Here is an 18,687-nt window from a genome sequence, read left to right on the forward strand (position 1 = left end):
TTTCCAGGATCGGCTATTACAAATAATGCTGCTATGAACATAGTTGAGCAGATGCTTTTGTAGTATGATTGGGCATCTCTTGGGTAAATTCCCAAGAGTGGAATTGCTGGGTCCTGGGGTAGGTTGATCCCGAATTTCCTGAGAAACTGCCACACTGCTTTCCAAAGTGGTTGCACAAGTGTGCATTCCCACCAGCAATGGATGAGTATACCCCTTACCCCACAACCTCTCCAGCAAAGGCTATCATTGGTGTTTTTGATTTTAGCCAATCTGACAGGTGTAAGATGGTATCTCAAAGTTGTTTTGATTTGCATTTCCCTGATAGCTAAGGAGGTTGAACATGAGGGAGGAGGGGGGTAAATGGGAGGCGGGGAGGAGGCAGAAATTTTTAATAAAAAAAAAGCATGATAGGCAAGTGCCAAATAATGACATTTTGGTCAGTTAGGAAATTGTATGACCTAAAATGTAACAATACCTAGGTCTTTGTAAGAAGACTCCATAGTAGCATCACTATAAGACTACCAGAGACACTTTTCTAGTAGCTCTATCTTTGTATACATTTCTTTTTGAAAAAAACTTCCCAGAAAACTTTATTCATCTCTAGGAATGACATCAGACTTATCTCTGGCATCTAGTAAATATCTTCAGAACTAAATATGTGGAAACATTGAGGTTTATGTAAAAGGAGAGTTTACCTTTAGTTTCCCGGCCACCCAGACACATAGAAACTATATTAAGCACAACACTTCTTGACCAATGACTGAGGCATATTTCTAGCTAGCTTTTACATCTTGAATAACCCATTTCTATTAACCTATGTATCGCCACAAGGCTGTGGCTTACTGGTAAAGACTCTGGGCATCTGTCTCATTCAGCAGCTACATGGCGTCTCCCTGACTCTGCCTACTTTCTCCTTATATCTCTGGATTTCTCGCCTGATTTTACTCTGCTAAGCCATTGGCTGAAGGAGCTTTATTCATTATACAATAAAACAACACATATACAGAAGGACGTCCGACATTAACCTTCTGTATGTAAGGCAGTGACAAGGTGGACAGCATGGTCTCTGGTTCAGACCCTCCATTGATACTGGCGATGTGCCATGAAATAAGTTACTACTCTGTATTCCTGGTTATCTTTCAGTCAGTTGAGACTACAGTAGACAAGTTTTACAAAATGATTAGATAATCTAAGTACATTGTAAATATTATATAAATTGTACTTTATTAAAGCACAAAGTTATTAAGTCACAATAATTTAGATTTAATGAAAACAACTTATATTAATACAACACAGGTTAGCAGACAGACAGCACTTCCCTAGCACAGCAGCTAGGAAGATGCAGTTAATAAACACAGCTCTTTCTCTGCCATCTCAGTGTGAGTCTCCAGGCAGTCCAAGAAGCAGGAAACTTTAAACTGATTTTCTATCTTTGTTGTTTCTATTACCATTCATAAAAACAGCACCAGGAAGCCGGGCTGTAGTGGCGCACGCCTTTAATCCCAGCACTCGGGAGGAAGAGGCAGGCAGATCTCTATGAGTTCGAGACCAGCCTGGTCTACAAGAGCTAGTTCCAGGACAGGCTCCAAAGCTACAGAGAAACCCTGTCCCGAAAAACCAAAAAATAAAAAAAAAAAGGGCACCAGGATTCAACTCCTGCTCTAGAGATTTGACAGATTCTCCACCCAGAAATGGTTCCCCACAGAAATAAAAGTACTACATAATACTAAATTCTTAAAGGGTCCAGTCTTTAAAATACCTACTAATTATAAAACATATAATTTTATTTGAGACATTTTTTTCTCCAGATGAGTATTATTAAATTACCAGAGTTAGTGCCCATGACTAAGGGTTACTTTAGTTTCAACTATCATTACACTAAGTCTTTAAAATGCTTTATATTTCTGTTATGAAAAAATCAAGGAATCTTCTGGTCAGTTATCTGAACATTCCATTGATTTCTAAAATCCGTCAACTTTTGACCACTATTTTTGTATACATTGCTCTGTGTCGGGAATACTACTAAACCAAACTAATTAATGCAAGCAAGCCCTCCACTTTATAAAGCTGTGCATTCCCTCCTGTGAATTCATCACTTATTTCTTGCTGATATCTTCTCTAACTACAATGAAAGTTCCATAAGGCAAGAAATTTGTGTCTGATACATGGTTGACACTAAACAACTATAATTGGATAGATGGACAGATGGATGGATGAATGGACAAGTACATGGGTGGATTCCATGTAACTTAACTCCTTATTCCTTAAGTATACCTGAATAAATAAAAATATTTGGTTATCAATAATAATCTTTAATGTAAAAATGTAATGAGTATATTAATAACTAAGTATGTTCTAAGTGTATTACATGTACTATAATAAAATGTAATAAGTATATTACATTTATTATAGTATAATATTTACTAAGAATATAATAAAATGAACTAGAATATATTTACTAAAGATAAAATAAAATTTACTAGAATATATGTACTAAGTATATTGCATTTACTATAAGTAAAACATGGTAAGTATGTAAAATATTACCACATTTCCTAAAGTAGAAAAATAAAACATCTATACATGTTACGTGATAATACTTGAAGTTAGAGTAACTCTTAGTCACCTTCAAAATAAAATTAACCATAAAATCCACATTACTTAGCATCCTAGTTAATTAGGTTCTCACAGGTATGTCATAACTAAGAGCTATAAAGAATTAAAAACCTTAAAAAGATCATCTCACTGATGTTTTGATTTGCTTTTCACTGATAATTATGTTGTTCATATTTCCCTTTGATTTTGAGAAACATCTGGGTCTTTTGTTTAGTTCTTCACACATTTTAGACACCTTTTATTGTGTTTATGGTTCTGAGTGTCTTGTCCATTATTAGGTTATCTACTCACGGCATTGATGTTTTTCTTTCTTAAGTAAAAGCTTTCTCTAGTTTGATGTGATCGTGTGTGTGTGTGTGTGTGTGTATGTGTGTGTGTGTGTGTGTGTGTGTGTGTGTGTGTGGTTTATATATGTGCCTATATATTCTTAGGGGAGTTGTTTGTTGCTGCTGCTGCTATTTAAAACAACATTTCACTTTATAATGCAAGCTGACCTTGAACTTAATATGTAGCTCAGACTAGCTTCAAACTCACAGCAATCCCTCTGCCTCAAATGCCAAGATTACAGGCATAAACCACCATGCAAAGGACTAATTCTACTTTTCAAAAAAGATTTTCCTTCTTTCCATTGTATTTTAGTGGTCCCTTTGTTAAGGATCAGTTGACTCCAAATCAATGGTTTTATTTATGGGGTTCCTATGTTGTTTCTTTGGGTTATGTGTCTTTTATTTTCATATACCATACTGTTATAATTACAATAGTTTTGAAGTATACTTTGAAATCAGAAAATATAAACCATCTAATTCATTCTCTTTACTAAAAAATGCTTTGCTTACATTAACAAAATGAGAGATAAAAATCATATTACTTTCTTGATTGGCGCATAAAGAGCATTCAGTAAAATTCAACTTTCTCTCATGATAAAAAAAAACTCTCCACAAATTAATTGTAGAAAAAATATGCTTCAGTGCAGCAAAGGCAATCTATGCTGATTCACAGTTAAAATAATAATCAACAGTGAAATATAAAACTTTTCCTCTGAGACTGGAAACAAAATCTGAATATTTCAATGTAATACCAGAAATCCTAGGCACGGCAATTAGGCAGAAAGAAGTCAAAAGATTCTTTTGTCAAAAGTGAAAACAGGAAAAAGCAGAACTGTCCCCATTTGCAGAAATAATTTTTTTGTACATAGGAAACCTTAAAACTTACACACACACACACACACACACACACACACACACACACACACACACACCTAATAGTAACTATATTCAAAAGAAACCAAGAACATGATTTCACATATCACTAAAAACAAAATATCTTGAGAATAAATTGAACCAAAGAAAGGAAATATACAGTGAAATGTATAAAATATTGATGAAAGATAAAAAGCACACAAATGCCCATATTCATTAATTGGAAGAATTTCTATTGTGAAAATAATTAGAAGCCTGCAGGTTTTTTGCAAGTTCTATGACATTTTCATAGAAGTAGAAATTTTTAAAACCTTAAAAGCCAAAGAAAACAGCAAGTAAATGTTAACATCCATACACATAAACTGAGTTCAAAACTGTAGAGCAGAGAAAGGCTTTAATCACAGAACACATTGTGAATAAATGTGAGACCAAGACTTCAAACAGGCCAGTTTTTTTTCCATTTCCCACTTCATATCTCCCATACCCTGATAGTCCCTCTCTCCAGAGTTCCATCCCCTCTGCCTGAATGGTCTCTGTTGACTTTCTTAGTTTCTTCAATTACTCCAAGTTATATTTGCACATATGAATATTTGGAATTAGAAACCAATGATTAGACAGAACATTTGGCATTTGTCTTTCTGGGTCTGGGTAACCTCACACTCAATGTAATGTTCTCTAATTCCACTCACCTGTGAATTTACTGGTTCCATTTTCCTTTATACCCAGACAGTATTCCGTTGCATAAATGAACCACATTTTATTACCCACTCATCAGCTGAAGGACATACAGGTTGCTTCCATTTCCTAGCTGCTGTGACTAGACAGGCAGCCACTTGGCTAAGCAGGTCTCTACAGAGGAGGATGGAGAGTCCTCTGGGCATATGCCAAGGAGTTACAAAGCCGGGTCATGTAGCAAACTTATTTTTAAATGTTTGAGAATTCTCCATACTGATTTTCAGAGGGGCTGCACTTGCACAATGGTGAATAACTGTTCCCCTTCCCCTACATCTTTAACATTTGTTTACAGTGGTTTTGTTGCTCTTAACCATTTCACTGGGTAAAATTAATTTCAAAGTTGTTTTAATTTGCATTTCCATATTTGCTAAGGATATGGAATATTTTTAAAATATTACTTAGATATTTTGTTTCTTCTTCAGTGAACTATGCAGGGTTGGGTGGATTTAATTGGAAAGGAGGACAGAAGATAAAACAGAAAGAGGAGAAAAAGAAGAGAAAAACACTGTGGATGTTTAGAAAATCTATAGGGAATTCATACTATGTTATATCTACTAAAAATTAAAATAACATATAACTATATTTGCATATATGTACATATAGTTTAATGATCCCCCGCAAATCAATGACTATATAAGAAAAACCCCACCAACAAGCATGAAAAATCTCTTTGAGTTGTTGGTCAGAAGAGTCCAAGAGACTATGAGAACAATACAGACTATTATTGTTGCCCTTGGTTACTTCCTACAAATTGAAGGTAAGTCCCTATTGCTGAAGACACCATGAACTTAAGACACAGGACTTCAAAGAATTGAACTGGGTCTTACACAAAAGCCTTTTTCCTGAGAACTAGCTTCAATGGTACTGGAAGGTAATGCAAGCTGCCAAGTGAAAAGCAATCAGTAGTTTTATCAACGGCGATATCTATGAACCACAACAATGACTATCATGGCAATATATTTCTAAAAGTACAAGAGTGGCACTTACACCTTGGTGGTAAACAAAAGCTCTCTAATTAAAGTTAGGATCACTCTACAGGAAGGTAATCATGCCTGATACTAAAAATATCCTCAACTGCTCATAGCTAGTGAGGTCCTAGATTTTAGAGTAGAATCTACTACTGCCACTTTCTTAAAATGTATGATTTCTAACTGCATTCAAAAAAATTATCCTTATACACACAGATAAGTATAGATCTCAACCCTCATCAAAGAAGCTTTTTTTTCAACTGAAGGAGACAGTTACAGAAAATAACTGATCAAAATACAGGGAACAACTGACTGTGGGGTGTCCAGCCTTAACTGATAAATCTATAATGCAACTCCCACACCTAAGACTCAGAGAAAGGCAAAAAAATTTTAAGATACAGAAGACCATGAAGTCTTCTGCAAAATAATGTCTTCTATATATTACAAGGAGGCTGTACCCTTGGACTCTCAACAATATTCTTCCTTTAAAAAAAAAAGCCTGAATAATGAAAATATCAATTGACATGCCAACATAGATACATAAAAGAGGAACCATAATTAAAGGAGAATTAATCATTCCCCAGGGATGAGCCCCCTAATTATTTATGCAATATCATGTGGTCAGTGCTTAAAACATACACATATGAGCAATACTAAATGGACTCAGCAGGTTGTGTGTGTGTGTGTGTGTGTGTGTGTGTGTGTGTAATAATAATTAAAGAAAAAAGACTGTGAATTTGAGATGAAATGGAGGTTGAAGATATGGGGGCATTGGAGAGGAGGGGAAGAAGAGGAAAGTATGTAAATAAAGTACATAGATATAAAATTTTTAAAAATAAACTTAATTTAATTACAAAAACCAAGAACAGATACGCAAGGATTGATGGGGTATTTAAAGCAAGAATGCAATAGGCCTCTTAAAAGAGATATAAAAATTCCAAATCACTGTCCCAGAACTTTTGAACTTTCTCATGTTACTACTTTTTTTTCCCTACATCATTGTCTCAACTTCCTTCACCATAGATTATATGCTCCTGTACCTATCAAGCCCCTCCCTGCACCTCAACATAATTCTAGTGTTTAGCTCCAGTTCCTTCCTAAATGCACAAGTTTATCTTCTCCTCGCTTATTTACAGATCTTTCTTACCATGCTTCTTCCAGAACCATCTGATTAGGTACAATAGACATAGTGTCTAATAGTCACAGTACTTTAGGGGCATAAAAATATTTAATTATAATTTCTTTCGTTAAAATTATAAAACAGAAATAACAATGTAATAACAGCAAAAAAAATAATGAACTGTATTTATCTTTATAGCAATGCGATTACACAATATATTTTTGAATATTTTGTAGGAAAAAAACCCATAAATGTCAAGTTCCTGAGGTAACAGATGTTAAAATGAGCCCTGACTTCTTCTGTATCTGCCCAGGTGTAGATTCCTACCCAATTCAAAGCAAGTCTGCTCTGGCCTCATATAAAACCAGAGGTCACTGTGTGAATATTCATTTCAAATCTTGACTTATAACGGTGGATTTGTAACTTTATAAATATATCAGAATTATTAAATTGACATTTAAGTGGATTTTATATATGCTTCAATAAAATTAAACTTTAAAAAGTAAATAAATATTATAAGCACAATATATCTTACAGAAAAAATGATAAATTTCAGATGAGTATACTTGTTTGTGATTCTGAAAGTTTACTGACAAAACTGTGCACAACTAGCTAAGCTTTTATAAATCCTAACATGTGTATGTACATGCAATATGAGCAACATTCAAATAAGGGAAAGACTGTGGCATTAAAAGTGACTAAATGCTCTATCTGTGAAAATAACTGCGGAACTAAAACACTAACTCACTATAGAATAATTAAGGCAGCCTGGATACAATTACATACAGGAAGGATATTAAACTTACAAAAGATATTTCTGAAAGCCACAACAGAAGAGTCAGAACAGCAGAGTAATTGGAACCACATCCACACCCACTTCCTTGCTCTTTACCAATATTATCTAAGGACACAGTATTTAGATGCTGACATTAGACAATCTTGAGTGAACAACTCTAAATCATATTAAGACTAAAAAAAAATCAAAAGAATTTTATGACAAGGGTTAAAAGTTTATAGCTTTGAAAGTACAAAATATTTGGTGCCCACTACAAACCACATCCCGGGCACCATTATGTCTCCACAGTGAACTTGCTTAAATGGTTTTGTTGTGGTTGAGGCAATCATCTCTGAGTTAATAATTAGCTACTATTCAAATCAAGCCTAATTTGTCTATTGTACACTAGATCACTTTTACAAAAGTTCAAAATCACATTTCTAGTGACTGACATTCAATGTCATTCATCATCCTATATAATCCAATCAAATCAAGCTTTGGCCACTGTATGAAAAAAATATTTTCCAGGCAGCTGAAACTAAAAACAAGTGCTATGTGCTAAAGTGGGTAAACAAATATTTATATAAAAATAAGCAGAAGGAGAAGTTTTCTATTATGCTACTTTGAAAAGTGCCTAAAATAACATTTCTCATATACATAAAGCATATTTTAATCATTATGTGGTTTTGTTTTAGAATCTAGACTCTATATGTGTTTTTAAAATTGAAAGAAAAACTAATCAATAATCTTCTATTGTAAAAAGTTACAGATATAATAATAGCTTGCTAGCATGTAACTTTTAAGCCTCAGCACATATTCAACCTTCTGAAATATATTACACTAACAAAATAAACCTAATGATTGCCATCAATAGAATACTTTCCAATTTACAATGCTTTTTTCATATCTTTTTATTGCATTTCATCTTCAAGTAACCATGTATGCCAGTACAGTAAATATTTATGGATTATCTACTCAACACCTATAGTCCCCTTAGTCAAAATAATCACATATAATTCTTTGTGGAAGCACCTCTTACCCAGTCACATACAGGATGAATACAGTTAACAGCTAGTGCAGCATGGCTTAACCCATTCATCAAGTTCTGACTTTTGGGCCTCAATCCAATTTTCAACAGTCAGTCAACACTAAACTTTCCTGATATAAGCAAATAAGGTCTTCAGTGGAAAAAAAAAACAAATGAGCCAAATAATAAATGCATGTAATTAGAGCCACCTGACATTTGACAAAAATTCGTAAGATATACAGTGAGGAATAACAGTATCATTAACAAATGGTACTGGGAAAATTAGATGTTCATCTGTAAAATTATTAAACTATACTCACATCTAACACACTAATCTAGCACAAAAATCAACTTCAGATGGATCAAAGACCTCAAAGTGAAACGTGAAATGCTGAAAGTACTAAAAGAAAATATGGCAGCACCTTACAAGACACTGGTGCAGGAAAGAACATTCTGAATGGGACTCCTTTCTTTCGGGACTTAAGGTCAACAATTCACAAAAGGAATCTCAAAAACTAAACTTCTTAGGGGCAAGGGAGACAATCAGACAAGTGAAGAGGGAGCTCACAGAGTGAGAGAGAATCTTTGGCAGTTACAAATCTGATAAAGGATTGATATCTACACTATGCAAAAAAAAAGTCAAAATACAAAGAATGAGGAAATAAATGGCTCAATTAAAATGGGATATGGATATAAACTGAGAATTCTCAGAAGAAATAGAAATGGTTAAGATACGTTGGGAATGTGTTCAACAGCCATAGCAATTCGGAAAATGCAATTTAAAACCACTTTGAGGCTTAAGATCCTACTCTTAACATCCTATGTTCAGCTGTGCTCATTGTTCTATCCAAAATAGCTATGAAATGAGCAAAAACTAAATGACCTTCATCTGGTAAATGGAAAATAAAATCATGGCTTATACACACAATGGAATATTATTCAGATGTAAAAAATGAAACTTGAAAGTAAATGGATGGAACTAAAAATTATATATAGCTATAGATAATTTAAATGAAGTTATGCCACTTGAGGTAAATGCCTTCAAGAGACTAACAAAACTTCAGCACCAGACACTTCAGCACTTTCGTTGGTCAGGGAAGTACAAGAGACTCACAAAACAACGTAAGTTATTGCATTTCTCTTGCTTACCTCCCAGAAGTTGAAGGCAGTTCTCTTGCTGAAAACACTGTGCACTTTGGACTGGGATCATTTAGGATGGATCTGACCCAAAAGCTTCATACCCAAAGAATTAGTTTTCAAAGTACTGGAAGGTGATATGCAAGCTGCTATGTGAGAAAAGCAATCAATAGTTGTATGCAACAATGATTACTATGAATCACAACAGTGACCAGGATGGCAATATATCCCTAAAAGTGCAACAGTTGCTCATACATCTTGGTGATAAACAACAGTTCTCTCTTAAGACCTAAAGCGCACTAAACAAGAGGTAAACCATACCCGATAATAGAAACCTAGCCAACTCCCCGTGATTAATAAGGTTATGGACTGTGGTGGGGACTAGAAACTACTACTGTCACTTTCCTAAGCCAGTTGTCTCAGCTAGCTTTATATCACTGTGATAAAACACGGTGACCAAAAGCTACCTATGAAGGAGTTTATTTCAGCTTACAAGTCTCAAGTTATACTTCTCAGGGAAGTAAGGAAAGGAATCCAAGGCATGAACTGTGAGGCAGAAGCTGAAGCAAAAGCCACAGAGAAATGTTGCCTACTGGCTTGCTCCTCACAGCTTGTTCAGATGCCTTTTTTTTTTTTAACAACTCAGAAGCATCTGCCCTGGTATGGCATGGACTGTGAATGCAATGTAACTTCTACATCAGTCAATAATAAAAAAAATGCCCCACAGGTAAATCTGTGTGTGGAAGGAGGTTTTCAATTAAGGGCCCTTCTTCCCAATGACTATAGCTTGTATTGAGTTGACAAAACTGGCCAGCACACCAGTATAATTCCTAACTACATTTCATTTTAAATACTTGTCTTTATGCCCACAAATAAGTGTAGGTCTTATCCTAAATCAAAGAAGCTTCCTTTCTCAGCAGGAGATCATTGCAGAAAGTCACAACATTTACAACACTACTCTTACACCTGGCATTGAAACCTTTTCTTTGAGTTATTGGTCAAGGAGTATCCAAGACACTCCCAAACAACTTAGCCTATTGTCATTGCTCTTGGTTGCTTCCCAAAACTTGGAGGTGAGACCCTAATGTTAAAGACACCATGCACTTCAGACAGGGGACTTGGGGGAATCAAGACAGTACTGACTTGAAAGCTCTGAGAACTAGATTCCATAGTATTAGAAGGTACTACCAAAGCTGTCAAAGGAGATATGCTATTTAGTTTTTGTTTGTTTGTTTGTTTGTTTGTCAACATGATATAAACTAAGGTAATCTAAGAAGAAAGAACATCAATTGAGAAAATGCCTCCATAAGATTGGTTGATAGGCCACTCTGTGAGGCATTTTTTTGATTATTGATCAATCTGAGAGGGCCCACTGTAGATTGTACTACCATGGGCAGGTAGTTTGGAGTTGTTATAAGAAAGCTGGTTGAACAAGCCATTCAGAGCAAGCCAGTAAGTAGCACCCCTCCATGGTTTGTTTCATACATGCTTCAGATTCCTGGCCTGCTTGAGTTCTGCTTTAAATCCCTGAATGATAGACTGTTATCAAGACATAAAAGCCATTTTTGTCATGACTAGAGCAAGAAAAAAGACATCCAATAATCCCAACCAGTTGTGAAGCCTATGAACCACAATGACCAGCCTGGCTAGATATCCCTAATGGTACAACACTGGCACTTATATTTTCAGGGTGACCAGCAGCTATCTAATTCAACTTAAAGCCTGTTTAATATGAAGGAATTCGTGAATGGTACTGTAGACCTAGGCAACTTCCCATAACTAGAGATATCATAGAACCTAGATAAAAAACCTATTGCTACTATTTTTCTAAACCAAATGATTTCTAACTCTATTCTAAATATTTACCTTTATACCTACAATAAGTGTAGCTCTCAGTCCTCATCAAAGAAGATTCTTTTATCAGCACATTAAGGAGTTACAAAAACTTGCATCTGGTCAAAATGTAGAGAATAAGTGACCATGGGGTGCCCATCCCCAACTGGTATTATCTAGAATGCCGTTCCTACACCTGGGGTTCAGGAAAGATTATGGATGAAGAGGAAGCGTTTAAGAGCCTAAGGACCAGAACACCTGCAGCTAGATATAGTCTTCAAGACATAAGAGAACTGCTACAATCGTGAAACTTCAACCATACAGTGACTTGGATAAATTTCATCACCAGTCTACATGCAAACATGGATGGAGGAAAGTTCACAAGGTTCCCTCTTTATGCAGAGCTACAGACAATCAATGGCTGCTAAGAGAGAGATAATTCACTGTCTTCAGGGAAAACCCCCTGACCAATTATCCAATACCAATAGTCATTGCTCAACACAGGCACAAAGAAATATACCACTATTCGAACTTAGTAGTTGTCTTAGTTAGTTATTGCTGTGAAGAGACACCATGACCACGGCAACTCTTATCAAAGAAAACATTTAACTGAAGGTGGCTTACAGTTTTGAAAGTTTAGTCCACTATTGTCATGGCAAGAAGCATGGCAGCATGCAGGCAGACATGGTGCTGGAGAGTAGCTAAGCATTCTACATTTTGATCCACAGGCTACAGAAAGAGACTGAGTGCCACACTGGGCACAGTTTGAGCATATAAGACCTCAAAGTCTGCCCCACAGTGACACACTTCCTCCAATAAGGCCATACCTTCTAATAGTGCCATTCCCTACGGGCTAAGCATTCAAATACATGAATTTATAGGGACCATTCCTATTCAAATTACCACAGTAAGGTAGGGGTTTGTGTGTATGAGTGTGTGTGTGTGTGTGTGTGTGTGTGTGTGTGTGTGTGTGCGTCTGTGTGTAAAGCAACCTTGATTATAGAAGAACGGATCGTGAATCTGAGAGGAAGTTGGGGGCATTAGAAGGACTTGGAAGAAAGAAGGAGGGGTAGAAATGATGTAAATACTAAACTTAGGTATGAAATTCTCAAACATATTAGAAACTTTACAATGAAAAACCCAGAAAGATAAATGCCGCATATTCTCTCTCAGCTGTGATTCCTAGATCCAAATTTTCAGATGTGAGTATATAACATATAACTGTAGAAACTAAGAAAATATAAATGGGCCATGGTAGGGAGGGTATTTCGAGGAAAATAGCAGGATGTCAGTGACATGAAGACAGAAACAGAGAAAATGGCAGGGGCTCCCACTGGAGAGGGAGGTGAGAGGTCAACACAGGAAGAAAAGGAGAGAAGGGGGACAAATAACATTAAGATTGTTAGATAAAGACTCAAGGAATCACATTATTTCATATTTACCTAAAAGTATAATGTTTTCAAGTGTAGGAGTACATGTATGTATAAACCACACATACACACACATATATATCATCATACATAATATATTATATATACATAAATAAAGTTATGCCATTTGAGCTGACAAAGGTCCCCACAAAAACCATACACTTACAAAAACCCTACTACTCCAGCCACAAAAAAACTTCAAGTGTTTGAGCAGGGTGGACAATTTGTCTCTGAAGACAACATAGGCTACTGTTGTTGTCCTTGGTTGCCTCTCAGAGCTTGAAGGTAACAACCTATTGCAGAAGAGACTACACACTTGAGGCACAGGACTCAGATGATTAAAGCTATTCTAACCCGAAAGTCTCCTTCCCGCATTGAAGCTTCCACGTTGCCAGAAAGTACAGTGCAAACTGCCAAAGGAGTGAAGCAATTAATAGTTTTTTCCCAGCTGTTAAGCCTATGAACCACAACAGTGACCAGCACAGAAAAGATCACCATAAATGTGCATGTGGTAATTTGAATAAAGAGTCCACCATAAGTCTTGGGCATTTGAATGCTAGGCCCACATTGGTGGCTCTTTAGGGAGGCATTGGTGGAGGAAGAATGTCATTAGGGGCACACTTTGGGGTTTCAAGACTCATGTCTTCTTGAGTTAGCCCTCTCTGTATGAGGTTCGAGATACAAGTTTTTAGTTGTTAGACCAGCCATCTCTCACCAGCTACTTCCACTCCTCCATCATACATTCTAAACCTCGGGGACTGTAATCCTATAATAAACTCTTCCTTCTATAAGTTGCTTTGTTCATAAACTTTTATCACCGTGATAAAAGGGTAAATAAGACAATACAATAAATGACACATTTTGGTAAAAACCAACAGTTGTCCAAATGAATTTAAGGATCTCTCAGTCACGCCTGCCCCTAGAAACCTATTCCAGTTTCCTGGGGCTTAGTGCTGTCTGAGAAGAGGATCTACTACCACCAAACTTTTAAACCAGCATAAACATTCTATATTCTAAACCTTAACTTTAAACCCCTTATACCTTTAAGTAAGTGTGCCCCTCATGCCTCACCAAAGAAGAGTCTCTTTACTGGGAAGGCATGAGGAGCAGGAGTCAGGCAGAACACATTGCCTTAGCAATCATGAAACAAATAAAAGAAGTGGGGCCTAGCTATAAAACCTGCTGTTAGGGACCCACTTCCTCTGGTAAGATTCTATCTCCTAAAGCCTCCATAACTATCCCAAACAGAGCCACCAGCTCATGAACCCAGCATTTAAATTCAAAAATCTAAGAGGGACATTTTGCATTCAAACCGCATTTGGACTCTGAGCCCATTCTGTGCCAGTGGCTAACTCAACAGTGCAAAATGCATTAAATCAACTTCAAAATTTCCCATAGACAATAACAGTCCCAACACTTTAAAAATCCAAATACTCTTTTGAAAGACAATCTCCTAACTATGGTTGAGCTACACACTTAAACGAGGTATATACTTCCAATTTATAATGACTCCGAATACACATTCCCACTCTAAGAGGGAGGAGTGGAAACCTATCAAGGAAAAAGACTGCCGAAAAGAAGACCAAAACCAAACATCATATCAAAAGATAATATTCCTTCAGGGGAAACAGTTCATCCTGAAGCACCAAATCAGGCATCATGGACTCATGATGGATTCTTCTGTTCTCCAGAGGGTTTAACTGGCATGGTTATGTATAACACCCATAATCTCTCTCTTACACAGGCTTCATTCCACATATGGCTCTTTCCTTGACAGATGTCCCATGGTCCTGGCATCTCAAACATTCTGGGGCTTCCACTGCACATGGGATTGATAAAATCTCAGCTTCATGCAAGTTCTTTACAGAAGCTATAGCACTGCCACACATTGCCTGACCTCAGCAGCTCCCTGTAACTTTGGAGTAAAGCTTCATGATCACTCAGTTTTTTATCGTTCATGCTAATGATATCAGTACAGTTTAGACTACTTTGCCAAGCTCTACCTGAGCCCAAGATGTAACCTGGCTGTTTTGAACCACAGCTGTAATTTCCTGGATGATGAATCTGCAATATCACTTTTCTTAGGCAATTGTTTCCAGGAAAAGAAAAATTCTGTGGTGTTCTTAGTCAAGCTGCTTTCTTGGTTTAAATAAATTTGCATTTTTACAAGTTAGGGCCTTTGATGGTTGGAGTCTTGCTTCAGGGCACTTTTCCTATTGAAGACAGTGAGGCTACTCTTTAACAATTATAAATGCTTTGTCCTCTAAAAGTTCTGCTCCTTGTCCACCCTTTTAAACTTGTTAACATTCCTTGCTAAACTGCAGGTATTTCATCCTTGGCTCTCACTGTCAATCTGATTAAGAACGGCGAGAAGTGGCCACATCACAGACTGAAGGCTATGCTACCTTGAAATCTCTCCTGCCAATGAAATTAGTCTATTGCTTTTCAATTCAGCCTCACACACGCTCTCACCCATGGGCAAAATACAGCCACGTTTCTTTGCCCAAATGTAATTATAGCAAACCCAGTTCCAGACAGAATCTTTGTTTTCCTCTGAAACCTCACTTAGTAGTCCAGGCCTCCACTGTTTGCATACCACTAATCATTCCGGTCTTCTGAACTCCCCACCAGAATATCCCATTAAGTTCTCCTCACAGCACTCTGAATTTCCTAGCCCCAAGTTCCAAATTCTTCCACACTCCTGTGGTAGCTTGAGTGTATTTGGTCACCATAATCTCATAGGGACCGGCTCTACTAGGTGATGTGGCTTTGTTGGACTGGGTATGGCTTTGTCGGAGCAAGTGTGTCACTGTTGGGGTGGGCTTTGAGATTTCCCACGCTCAGGATACCTTCCAGTGTTTCAGTGGACTTGGCGGTTGCCTGAAAGATGTAGGACTCTCAGCTTCTTCTCCAACACCATGTTTGCCTACAAGCACTCATGCTCCCCACAATGATGATAATGGACTGGACCTCTGAACTGAAAGAGAGCCACCCAATTAAATGTTTCCTTTACAAGAGTAGCTGTGGTCATGGTGTCTCTTCGCAGCAATAAAAACTCAAACTAAGACACTCGTCCTGCAAGCCAGTTCTAAAGCTAAAAACTACATGATTAGGTTTATAAAAACAAAAGCCCCACTTCTCAGTACCAGTTTTATGTGTTGATTACTTTTCTTATTACCATAGCCAAATACCTGAAAAGACACTATTTAAGGGAAGAAGTATGTTTATTCTGGCTAACAGTTTCAGGGGATCACTCCACAATGGCAAAGGAGGAGGGATAGCAGGAAGAGAAGGCATGGTGGCAGGAGCAGAGTCTAGCAGGTCACACTGTGTTAGCAGTAAGGAAGCAGACAGAGAACAGGAAATGGAAACAGGCTATAAAACCTCCAGATCCACCTGCAAAGGCGCACTTCCTCTGGCAATTTTCCATGCCCCTCCCACCCACCAGAGGCTCCATTTCCTTCCCAAACTATCATTTTGGAACTAAATTATCAAACATATGAGCCTATGGAGGATATTTCTTTTTCAAAGTATATCACCGATTACTTAATATTTGACAAATATTGAGCATTAAATATGCTGTGAAAAGCACAAAAAACATTTTCCTTAAACTATTGAAGCTTACAGTCTCAAGAATCAACATGGATACCATGCCAAAATACACACATACATAGACACATACACACACACATACATACACACACACACACACACACACACTAATGACTTTAATAAATAAATTTACTCATTGTGAAGCAGTCTTGCAAGTGAGAATATATTCTAAATGGGGAATCACCAATTCAGTGCTAGAAGATTATTTAACCTCTCCTATACTCTATTAGAAGTTTCCAAAGTTAATGTATTCATTAATAATTGAGTATAAGTAAAGAAGTTAGTATAGACAAATCTATGACTATCAACATTATTTGGGAGGATTGATGAAAAATGAAAAATAAAAAAAATCTTCCATTCAGAAATGTTAAGCTTTTAAAGACACAGTAGGACCTACAAAGCCTAGAACCCTGTAATATTACACATATTATACACCTATGAAACTTTCACGTCTTCAGCGTTTAGTGGATATATAAGTTGTATTTGGTGGCTTAACTTACCTCAGGCTCATCACAGCTATTAGCACAGACAAAGAAAAGACTTTTAGCTCCTTCCTATAACTACCATCTATGGCTTTCTGAGGAGAAGCAAGATAACTCATTTGAAGAGAGTTCTTTTGTCCTTTTATAAAACCATAAAAATTCTGACAGCGATTCAATGTTGCTGTTAAGAACTCATACACACTATTTTACCATCAACCATACTGACTTTTTTATTTCTATACACCTCCTTAATTTTGCCTAAGAGAAAAAATATCCAATGGAGTGTTCCAAGTTTACTATTTTCCCATGTATGCCACTTAAATCTGAAACTCCCAACTGAAATCTCTATGTCTAGAAAGTAATTTTCCCACAGTAAAATGTCTCCTTGCACAAATTAGGTATTTTCTTTTTCCTATCCCAGAAAAATTATCTATTCAGAATCAACTTCCACATATGGTACAGCATCTGGGTCTGATCCAGTAAAGGAGGCACAATGTCATGCAAAAAGTGAATTAACCCTTCCATTTCTCCAGTCCTGTGCTTGCTACAGTGTAACTTTAACTGTCTAAGCCAGGGAGGTAAGTCTAGGAGGAGAGTCCTAAGAGTTAAATAGCATGGGTGTACAAAAGGATATCTTTATTTGCATCAACCTCTGACCTAAACAATTATGAAAACAAGCAATGAAACCACCCGAGTATTAGCAATATCTATGACTTGATCACTGATAATTTTATACACCCTTTCATATCATTTTCATTTCATATCATATTATCTATTGCGTATTTCTTGAAATATCATTTCTTCTTAACATTACATCAAAATATTAATGGTGTTGCAATCACTATTATATCATCAGAGGCTAAAGCAGAAAAATGTCCACTTCAAAGTTTCTCTAGGCTTATGTTTTGAGTTCAAGGTCTGTCAATTTAGTGAGACCATCTCAAAAATGAAGAATAAAAAGAGGGCTTGGAAAATAGCATAGGAGCAGAGCACTTACCTAGAATAGTTCAATTTTCATAAATTTTAATATGTTAGTAAAAGCCAAATATTATGATCACCAAAAAATGATTTTTATATTGAGATAAATGTATTTCCATATAACTTAGTTCTTTTGGAATCCAATTACCTCATCCTATGAACTTAAAAGTATGATCCCAAGAAAAGGTCCCTATATTTCACCAGACTCACAAGAGAGTCCATGGCCCATAAAAAGTGAAGAAATGGCATCAAAGAAAGTTATGGAGCTCATGTGATAACGACTAGAGTCATCTGCACTGTGGTCTCACAAGAAGTACTGGAAGCATATTAGGACAAGAAGACTCAGGAATTCTAACTCAACAATAGTGTTTGAATTGTAACAAAACTGTCATAATTTTTTAACAATTTCATATTTAAATTATTTCAAATGAAAGCAAATACATCAAAATAATGCAGTTTATGGGGTTGTTTTCTTTTTTAATTTTAATGGAATGTAATCATAGGATTCTATCTAAAAAGGTATAACCCAAATATATTGTTATATAAATTAAAATGTTATTTGGATTGGTACCTGAGATGACAGTAGATTACAATCAATGAACAGCCCTTTTCCAGTTCTGTAACGTTGTATGAGGCCAGCCATAATGGCTCCATAGGCAAACAGGCCAGTGGCAAGGTCAGTCATGGCCACTCCTGGGCGAACAGGCTCTCCATCCTGATTTGAGGATTGAATAGGAAAAACAGAAATTAAATACTGAATCATCTTATATTTCCC

The 18,687-nt window shown here is 36.5% G+C and overlaps 1 protein-coding gene across 1 annotated transcript in view; it reads right to left on the reverse strand.

The window, feature by feature from the left end:
- The window catches only part of Sugct (succinyl-CoA:glutarate-CoA transferase), a 714,904-nt gene that overhangs the window by 582,957 nt on the left and 113,260 nt on the right, over positions 1-18,687 (reverse strand). The window contains 1 exon segment of the mRNA XM_038333002.1: positions 18,484-18,627. Within this exon segment, the coding sequence (XP_038188930.1) occupies positions 18,484-18,627 (144 nt within the window).

The sequence above is a fragment of the Arvicola amphibius genome, chromosome 6, assembly GCF_903992535.2.
Source record: "Arvicola amphibius chromosome 6, mArvAmp1.2, whole genome shotgun sequence".
NCBI lineage: Eukaryota > Metazoa > Chordata > Mammalia > Rodentia > Cricetidae > Arvicola > Arvicola amphibius.